Source organism: Zeus faber (assembly GCF_960531495.2).
Source record: "Zeus faber genome assembly, chromosome: 12".
In the NCBI taxonomy this organism is placed as follows: domain Eukaryota; kingdom Metazoa; phylum Chordata; class Actinopteri; order Zeiformes; family Zeidae; genus Zeus; species Zeus faber.
This window is the reverse complement of record NC_137196.1, coordinates 10,140,502-10,150,828: the sequence shown is the minus strand read 5'-3', so window position 1 is coordinate 10,150,828 and position 10,327 is coordinate 10,140,502. Positions and strand designations below refer to the sequence as shown.

Below are 10,327 nucleotides of genomic sequence, written 5' to 3'. Positions count from 1 at the left end.
AGACTAAGCGAAAATCCGTCGCTGTCACGGAATTCCCCAAACCCGCGTTTCATTTTTATCGCCCATAACTCATGAAATCGGCGACAGGAAGGCAACTGCTTCGGATTGTTACGGAAACCAACGCTAAACTAAAAACCACGGCCACCCGAGGCATTTTCGCTTCCGTACACAATTGCCACAAGGGCCCATTCAGTCGTCCGTATACTGCCAGTAAAGTGTTCCCAAATATTTACATATTTCAAAGTTGAAATGATATTGAATAGCATACACTCGAAGAAAAAAATACATATAGAATGAGAATTTATCCTCATTTGAAGACTCGAAATGATCACCGTTTGTAGTTAAACGAACTATATCATTTCAGGCACATCACCCGACCACAGTGAGCGCTGTTGAGGGGCGTCCCCGTTCCGTGACGTCCCCGTTCCGTGACGTCCCCGTTCATACAAACCTCTCCGCCGTAGATGTGGCTGGCGAGGTCGACGCTGCTGCTCGGCTTGTTGGGGAGCAGGACGGTCGCCAGAGCCATGGTAAGAGCGGGAGCTATGGCGCCGTAGTAATGTGCCTTCGGAAATGTCTTCTGACGCCGTGAGCTCCGGTTTCCCTTTTCTATTTATGAACGCGGCGCGACCGACGCGCAATCTCGGTTGAGCGCGTACAGCCGCGGCGCTTTTAACTCTACACGGGCTCTAGTGCGAAATGGTTGAATGGTACATTTTCCTCCACGCGCTGGGATTGTATTCACGAATACAGCCCAAAATACTGCCGCTTGCGTGGCCCTGTCATCGCATTCGCCGATATAATCTAGCTAAATGCCCAACTAGTCCAGCCAAGCCGATCAAGGTACAGCTGCTAATCTATTTAATTGGGGTTTCAAAATAAAAAAAACTCATAGATGTATGTATGTTGATAGATATGTATGTATGTATGTATCTATGTATGTAAATATATATATATGTATATGTATATAATCCTGCTTTTTAAACTGTATTTCAAATGCTCGCGTTCCTCACGTACATCAGATATAGACACTGCCTCCGTGTGGGAGCTGCAGACTGGGTAGTGAACGTTTCCCAATAGGGCAGTCACGGTCATAAATAGTAAGTATGACGATTAATCGATAAACAAATGATTGCGGTTAACAGTTGAATAATCTCTTTCAACCCCCAATTGTTGTCATTTTTGTGGACATTTTTCCATGTTTACATTTATTGCGTATATTCTTTCTTATAATAATTATTTGAATCGCCTGTTCTTCAGATGTGAGCTGAAGTAACACCAAAATGTCCCCAATTTCAGACTTTGGACGGGAAAATCATGATTGTGGAGTCTAAATATTTTACAATAAAGATTGCGATCATCTCTCACATTATGTTTTTAATGTATATATTATAATGTATTCTATTAATTGTGACAGCTCTAGTCCCCAAACTTCCTATCAGATTTTATTCCAGTGTCAACTCATTCATTTTGCAGATAGTAGCCTTATAAAGAATTTGAGTTGGCAATAATTTACCATTTATGTCACTAGGTGTGCTGATAAGTGAATTTGCCTGATGTAAAGGATAGTCGAATAAATGGACCAGATGCATATCACAGGAGTCTATAAAATGTGGCTAATGAGGGAGAAAGTTAATGGGGTAAAGTGCATTGACTAATAATGGAGGAGTGACTCACTTCCCTTTTGTCCTCGAGTTGTTGCCTAAAAAGGTCCTTCAAATGTTTTGCCTTGTCAGGACATTAGCATGAGATCTAATACATCCTTCTTGTTCTCCTTATTTATACTTTATGTTGTACAGTGTGCACAGGTTGGAGATTGGCAGAATGCCAAATCGATCTACGAATTCTCTGCCAACGACATTGATGGCAATGAAGTGTCACTTGAAAAATACAAGTAAGGCTCGGATACATATACACCCAGTTGATAACGGCATCATAGATAACCATATTTTTCTGCCTCTATTGAATTAAATGAAAATTTAGAACTCACAACAGCCTCATGATTAATATATATTTTCTTTCCATGCACCACTGGTCACCTCAAAACTGTATACTATTAAAAGCCAAGAGTACATGGAGCAGGAGTCAAATTATAAATTAGGGCCTGACCAATATGTCTGTAGGCCAATACTATCGGCCGATATTTGGGTTCCGGGGAACTATCGTTATCGGTTTAAATTTCACAGTGAAAGGCTATACCCTACCAGTGGTTATACAATCCAGGACAAGATTTAGAAACCAAGACTAGAAGCAAGTAAAGTTCCAAATGTTCTCATAACTTTCCATTTCTTAACTTATTCTTGGATTAAGTCAATATTTGTCTGTGGACAGTGAATTTTAAAGAAGATTATATGTAATATTGGAGAATATAAAATAACCATTAAAGGATTGTCATTATCTATAGTAAGCTGGCGGAGAAAAATCGGGGATAGTCCTACTATAACATCAAATTCATCCATCGTGGAAATTCCACTGCGTGCGGTCAGTGACAAACCCTTGCTATATGGAGCAAACTGAGACCCTTCTTAAGTTAGCTAGAATGATATTTATTTTGCAAAATAGGAAAAACATGAAGTGATGTACTTTGTAGATAGTGACACAGAAGTTTCTCTTCGTACCTTTGTCCGTAGAGAGTTTTATTCTTTCTAAAAGTTAAGTGTTGTCTTGTGACTATGCCCCCAGGCACATGAATTCTCTGCATATAATGATACAGGATACATGCCCATGGATGGTAATATGCGTTTACATTTCTGCTCTATTCACAATTCACATTCCTTTGTGAGCGCACAGAGAACCCACGGACAGAGATTAGGATTTTTATTTTGTCTTCTTTTTCTGTTCGGTGTGAGTGAAAATCAGAAGGCATTTGCCTTTACATTCAGGGAAACTGTGAAGCAAACCTCACTTTCTCAGTGCTTGTGCACATACATTTGGGTCTCTGATGGGCCTACTAACACACAAACTGTGAAAAAAGACAACTCAGTCAGTTTTTTTGTGAGCTGTCTATTTCATACCCCTTTCCCACTGCACCAAAAACCCGGTAACACCCGCTAACATCTGGCGTTTGTCACCAATGGGAAAGAAAAAAACCTGTTTCTCAGTCCTGGGTCAAATGAACTGACAATAGACCTGGGTTTTAATCGGCTCCACCTCCGATCGGCTCTGACGTGAACAGGACGCCTGGGTCGTCCCGCTAATTTTGGCCCCTTTACCTGCGCGATGCGGCGCACGTTGAAATTCCGGACGCTGACGAATAAATAGACAGAAATATCTGTATCATTTTTTTATTTCATATGCCATTTACAATCCAAAATCAGAAGTTATTGACTTTTTTCCGCATGGGGCACCGTGAAATGTTCTGAGTGCGGGGATCGCACCGCGGGGACCACAACAGAGAACTCCCACGCCCCCTGCTGCCAAAAGGACCGGTGTGCCGGTGCATGGAGTGTCCATGAGCGGGTCCTCCATGCTGATTCTACTGTAGTATTGGGTTGTTCTTGAACGATCCGATTGTTTTGAAAGGCTCAAAATACTTTTTTTTTTAATTTTTTTTTAATTTTTTTTTAATTTTTTTTTTTATCCTTTCCTCCAAGTTTTACAGTTTTGTCGTTGTTTGTTGAAGTTGCTGTCTCCTCTACGCTTCTATTCCCAATCACATTGGCACCATCACACGCCCCTTTTCTGGCGTGTTTGTTCCGCACCAGAAAAAAAGGCTTTTTTTCCTGGCAAAGGGAAAGGTGTCAATCACCTATTTTTAGCCTGTCCTGAAACAACCCGTTGACATTTGCAGCCAACCCCTGCGTCACGTTGGGCTTCGGTAGAATTCAAACTGCCTCCCTTCTCAGTAACTCGCCAAACAAATGTTTTAAAAGTAAAAGGAATTTAGTACAAACTGTCGATGAAGAATCTGCCGACATCCCAACTGTAAAATTAATTCTGAGATTTTTTCTTTCTATGAAAGAAAGTAATAGCTTAAAACACGTTAAAAGACTGAACGATGTAGTGCTGAATTGTGGAGTTAGACCGCAAAATTGTTTTTGTGGCCCTAATTTTTATTTATTAATTATTTTTTTTATGTGAGGGGGGGGCCCAAATCAGGGAGGCGTGACGTAACACATTCCAAACTGAAATGGCCCCTCCCCTAACACTATATAAGAGTAGAGCACATTCGTCAGTCGTTCTCTCGCTCAATCCCGAGTTACCTACGGCCGTTTTTTTGTTTTTTATTGTTTTTTGTCTTTTCCTTCTCACGATTAGAAACCTAATTTTACATACTTTTTTTTTTTTTTTTTTTTAATCATTCAAATTTGGCTCGGTGGTTAAGACATTTTTCTGTGGTGGGACAAACTCGGAACACTTTTATTGTTGTTTTACAGGGACTTTAACTTCAACTGGACTGCATCCTAAATCCAATATGTCAACTTTAACAGAAACAAAACCCTCCAATCTAAAACAAAACTGACATACATTTTAGGAAGCAAATTCAAAATAGAAAAATCCAAGAATTCCGGTATCAAATGGAAGGTAAATTATTTTCTTGTGACACATGACCATGTGTCAACTCAACCACATTCTTGAAGCATTGCATAGCAACACAACCACTAACCACTCGCCACTGATCCTGTGCTAGCTCCATCATCAGTGCTGCATTTTTGAAACATAGCAGCAGACAAGATTATTCACAACAGTGCTGGATAATTGCAGCTCTTTAGCTACTCAGTCAGCCGTGACAGTAACTTAAAGTCCCTGTAAAATGAATTCAGTGATTTGTTTGAGCACATTATACATTTGAGAAAGTAATTGCTGAAAACACGTGAAAAGACTGAATGATGTAGTACTGAATTGTGGAGTGAGACCGTTAAACTGCTTCTCAGCGGTTTTGTGGTCCAGATCTTTCGGGCGGAGCCTAAATCGCGGCCCGTTGACCTATACAAGGTCATACTTTGCACTGCCCCGTCCCCAGCGCCATATAAACACCAGGTCAGACCGTCAGAAACGACGCATCAGTGGTGAAATAAGCTAAGCTAACAATCAGGAGTTGCGATTAAACGCTGTTTTGGGAATACACACCTGGAGTAAAAGACGTCTTCAGGGAGACTGTGAACTCATGCCTTAAACATGAACTCAAGTCTTTGCGGCAAGTATCTTTTTATACTTGGCAATTTTATTATTATTTTTTTAATCATTCAAATTTGGCTGGGTGGTTAATTACACATTGTTCTGTGTTGTGACAAACTCCGAACACAGTTATTTCCCTTTCACACGTCCTACTTTAAGCAACTAGATAAGTTAAGGAAAGTGAGCTTCACATAACCAAATCATTGAAAAATGTAGTGTTTTTAATACAATATTCCTAATTTGTTCATCTTCTTTTAGCTTAAACTCTTAAAGGTGCAATCAGTAGCTTTGGCTAACCGGTCACAAATAGCAATCAAAGTAACTAAATGTTTATACCTGCTTGAGCAACTTAAAATATAACAACTTAAAAAAAAGAAAAGCAGCCATCGAGGTTATAGAAGACCGATTGGCATTGGTCAATAACATTTGATTAATCATCTGTTATGTCATGGTCAATTTGTGTTACCTTACCTTTAATTAATATACATGAGCTAACATGCCAAATTCATGTACAACTCTAAATGTATTGTGTGTTTTGCTTTAGGCTGCTAGACTTACCATTGTCCAGGATGCATTCAGCTATAAATCACATCATTCTGCAGTCTGCTTAAAAAAAATGTTAGGTTACTTGGGATTTCCAAAAAAAAAAAAACGACTGTTGGACTTCAATCTCAGTCGAGTGATGGGTTTCCCTCTGATGATTCGAATCGTCGACTTTCACGGGGCAGCCCAAGTCATAAGAAACAAACGGTAGGAGTCAAACAGTCAAGTACTGGAAACTGAAAGAACTGCTGTAAACATTACAAAGAAGCCCTGAGGGAAGGATCTGAATAACTAGAAAAGAACAGGTAAATTAAAATATACATTTAAATTGTGTGTGTGTGTGTGTGTGTGTGTGTGTGTGTTGATTTTAGTCAGTTCAGGTTTTTTTATGTATATAGTCGTGAGTTTGGACAAATTGTTGGTGTAAATATTACAAACAAATATAACACAAAGAATTCCTGATGTATTAAAAAAAGTCCAAATCTTTGGACAGTGACAGTGCTATCTGCTTCCATGAGTTCAATGCCATATGGTTATTTTTGTGGTCACGCAACCTTCCTTTGGAACACGTCCATCTTAAATTACCTGAAGCGCTCTGCACAGAGTTCCAAAAATTGGGAGGTGCGCACCCTCACGCAATATCTGTCGCGAGCGCCGCAATGACGTCATTTATGGCGTGCGCACTGAACTAGACTACGGCTACGACGACTATAAACCAGGCCTAATGCAGTTAAAATAGGACAAAATATGAATGCATTGCAGGTCGACTTCAGTGGTGCTCCTAAATTTTGTGCTGGTGCTCCTAAAATTCAGTGGGGAGCACCAGTGCTACTAGTGGAAAAAGTTAGTCTGGAGCCCTGTGTTTCTCGTTTGAATATTTGCTACTACCAATCTTTAGGATAAAGTCATAACACACAGGTGTATCTGCTTGTATTGGTAATTCTGCGTGTCAACGGGACTCGGGGAAAACTATCACTAGCTTTTCAGCTCTCTTGCCCTGTTGCAAATTTTGCGCTCTATTTTGAACCTGCTCTAAAGTCCCTGTTGACTTAACTTCCCGTCCCTTCTCCTGCAACTCATCTCTCAGCTCTACTGTGGCTCTCGATGTCCTTAAGCAGGAGGTGAACTTAAAAAGGCGTGAGAACAAAAGACGTAACAACCACCGGAGAACATGTCCCAGAACACCGTCAGCAGAATACTCAATAAGAACTCGGCGGGGAAAGAAGTACAAACTTGACAGGGAGTGGAGTTGGGGGGTGGCTTTGCAAGGTTTTTATTTTTTTTTATTATTATTTTTTAATAAATTGTGAAATCAATCTGTGGTGGTTGCGCTTTCCTACACAACACCACTGTTGCGTAGGGGAATGCCAACGGCAGCGCGGTGTTCCCTGCAGGCTCAGAATCTGTGATAACCACGCCCCATTAATTTGCATATAAGGAATGGCAATGTGGCATTATGAACAGCAGTGGTGGTTGCTCGGAGCTGGTCCTCAGCTCCGGATTCCTGCCTGGTTGGAGCCAGGGGCCGGTGGGGAGGGAGGGAGAGAGCATGTTGGAGGGCCACCACCCGCTTCCGCTTGACCAGCTGCACCCTGTACGCGGCGTACGACAGTTGCTCCAGCACAGTGCAAGGGCCAGCCCACTGGCTCCACAGCTTGGGGGTGAGGCCCTTCTGGGGCCCACACCTGGGTCCGTTCCCCAGGGCTTTCACATGCTGTGTTCAGTCTGTTATAATGAAACCTTGTTGTTGGGAACTTCCAACAGGGACTGATTTCCTTCCACAGAGACAAAGTGAGGCCGTACTCTTTGGATTTACATTTATTTGAGGACAGGTACAGGAGTAGACGGCCACATTCTAACGTAATAAAAAAATAACAGCCAACAAGTGTATCGGCTCTCATCAGCGTTCTCTCTCATACATTCAGTGTTATTCATACACATTCATGTTCATTTTGTTCAATATAGCAATGTTATCCGAAAACAATTTATTTCCTCCCAAAAGCTGAGAAGAATCATCGTGGGCCACACACTATTTTATGTTATTAGTGCTATAATTGAACACTTTGTTGCTCTGATGCGTTGGTAGATACGACCCGTTTAATATGAAAGTACATGCAGTCGTCAGGCATTTGAAGCAAATGTCCCTTTTTCCTCCTTCCTCCAGAGGTTTTGTGTGCATCATCACCAACGTAGCCTCCAAATGAGGAAAGACCAGGGTGAACTACACTCAGCTAGCGGGGATGCACGCCTCCTACGCTGACAAAGGTTTACGCATCCTGGGCTTCCCCTGCAACCAGTTTGGAGGACAGGTGTGTCCAGGATTCTCCTTGTTTTTTTTGTTTTTTTTTTAAATTATCTTGCAAAACAACAAATCCATTTAACTTAAGCTCATTATCAATGAGAATGGACTTTGTGTCAAACATTACTGGGTAATAAAACTGGGCAGGCCTGTACTTTGACCGGTTTAAAACCATGGTGTAACCACAGAGATTTGAAGACTTCAGAGTGGTCCCTTGTGGTGTTTATTTTACTATTTAGGAATGTAAAATAATATTGGGCCAAAACTTTGAGGTTTAAGATTGCCAACAATTTTAGGGCTTATCCTTTGCTCATACACTTAGACTACAACATTGAATATCTCAATATCAAGTCTTAAGGTTATGTTATATGTTCATTTCATTTGTGTTTATATAATACACATGCTATTATAAATTCACATGTTAGCGTGTTTTTTACACATTAATATTTTGGGCCGCGGTTTGTCTTCTTGCCTTGTCCAGGAGCCGGGCACGGAAGCAGAAATCAAGGAGTTTGCCAAAGGCTTCAACACAGAGTTTGACCTCTTCAGCAAGATTGAGGTAAATGGCGACAATGCCCACCCTCTGTGGAAGTGGATGAAGGCGCAGCCCAAAGGCAAAGGAACGTTTGGAAAGTAAGTGTTTGTGTGTTTGTGTGTTTGTGTGTGTTTGTGTTTGTTTGTGTGTGGGTGGGTGGGTGGGTGTGTTCGTTCATTGCCATATGGCTTATGATATGACATGCTTGTTGACCACTACAACTTTTCTCTTTTCTTTCCACAGTAACATCAAATGGAACTTCACCAAGGTAACTCACTACTTTAAATGATCCTTAGAATAATTTACGGCATATATTTATACCATGCTGTGGGAGAATACTCTTTGTTGATTGGCTAGAGGGGCATTGGATGTTTTTTATAACGCTGCACAGTTCTAAATGAATCCTTCAGAGATGTCGGCACATGCATTTGTGATTCACATTTGGTGATTTTCATGCTTTGATTAACAGCTCCCACATGTAAAGTGTTCAAACTGTAATAAAAAATAGATTCCCCCTATTTACTAGGGTTAGGGATTTTGTTTATGTACATTTTTAGAAATCCCAATACACTTTGACAAGTATCATAGAAAACACTGATCCATAAATTACTCTGAGCTGTCAGACAAAATGTCTCCCTTATTCAACATTTATTTTCTTTATTATAAATCTTTGCCTTGCTCTCAATGTTATCAGTGTTGTGTTTTCTCTATTTCAACACTGACTGCTTCATGTCTCTGCTATTCCAGTTTCTTATAAACAGAGAGGGGCAGGTAGTGAAGAGGTACGGCCCAACAGATGACCCCAGCGTAAGTATTAGTTATTTATTTTTCTTCTCAAGGGTTATTTTTATATAACACTAATGCCATACCACTGTAAATTATTCTTAGAACAAATAAATAAAACAACTCCCATGAAATGAAATCTCTCCTGTGTTCTTCTCCACAGGTGGTGGAGAAAGACCTCCCCTCCTACCTGTAACGCTACCCACCCCTGTCTAGCGCCGCGCCTCTTCCGTGGACCGCTCGGTGTCCGTGGGTGCGTCTGGACCAATGAAGGCCTGTCTGTAAACCCACCAGTGGGGAGGACAGGCCGGATGAACCTTCAGCGTGCAAATGAACCCCCAGCACTCACCCACACCACACCCTGCAGGAACACAGGAGAGGGGCGACTGCCAGTAGCACACCGCTCCCTCTAGATAATGGCAGATGCTCAATATATATATATTTTTTGTTTGTTTGAGATAATGCAACATAATCTGTAACAATGCTCATTAATGATTTTGTTAACATAAATTGGCTTAATGGAAACAGGATGCCGTAAGTTTGTCATGGCTGTCACATGTGATTGCACTGGTGTCTTATTTATAAGAAACAGTGTTCCCTTCCGTCAGTCGTCGAACAAGTACCGATCTCCGAAACGTAACTACCCGAAAACTAGGATGCACCTACTGTGCATCCAGAATACTGCACTTACCATCATCGTGTTCTATTTCAATGTGAAGACATTCCGTCCACCATGTGTTAACTTGTTTTATGTGACTTCATTGTTTCCTCTCATCAGCAGTCTAACACTAAACAACTCTCCAAACTTTTGCTTGACTTATGTGGGGAAAACCCTAAATACTTGAGGAAAAATACAAATCCCTTGCTGTCCACCACTGGTTTTTGTAGCTATAATAATGTGATTTACTAATTTATTTTTGCTGGGAAATTAATTGGGGAAAAATAAACAATTTACCAAATTAACGCCGCCTTAACGTGCAAAATCTGTTTATTGAATTAGTCGGGGATGAATTCCATGCAGTGCGCAGCTTGGACCACACGGTGGTGCC

At 41.0% G+C, this 10,327-nt stretch overlaps 1 protein-coding gene across 1 annotated transcript; it reads left to right on the top strand.

The window, feature by feature from the left end:
- The first annotated feature begins 403 nt into the window (after positions 1 to 403).
- Positions 404 to 10,241, top strand: LOC307238041 (phospholipid hydroperoxide glutathione peroxidase-like). The gene is made up of 7 exons (XM_080010886.1): positions 404 to 530; positions 1,800 to 1,894; positions 7,826 to 7,970; positions 8,442 to 8,593; positions 8,739 to 8,763; positions 9,243 to 9,302; positions 9,442 to 10,241. Exons 1-7 carry the CDS (start codon positions 465 to 467, stop codon positions 9,472 to 9,474), a joined length of 576 nt encoding a protein of 191 aa, XP_079867012.1. The 5' UTR covers positions 404 to 464; the 3' UTR covers positions 9,475 to 10,241.
- Positions 10,242 to 10,327: the final 86 nt, after the last annotated feature.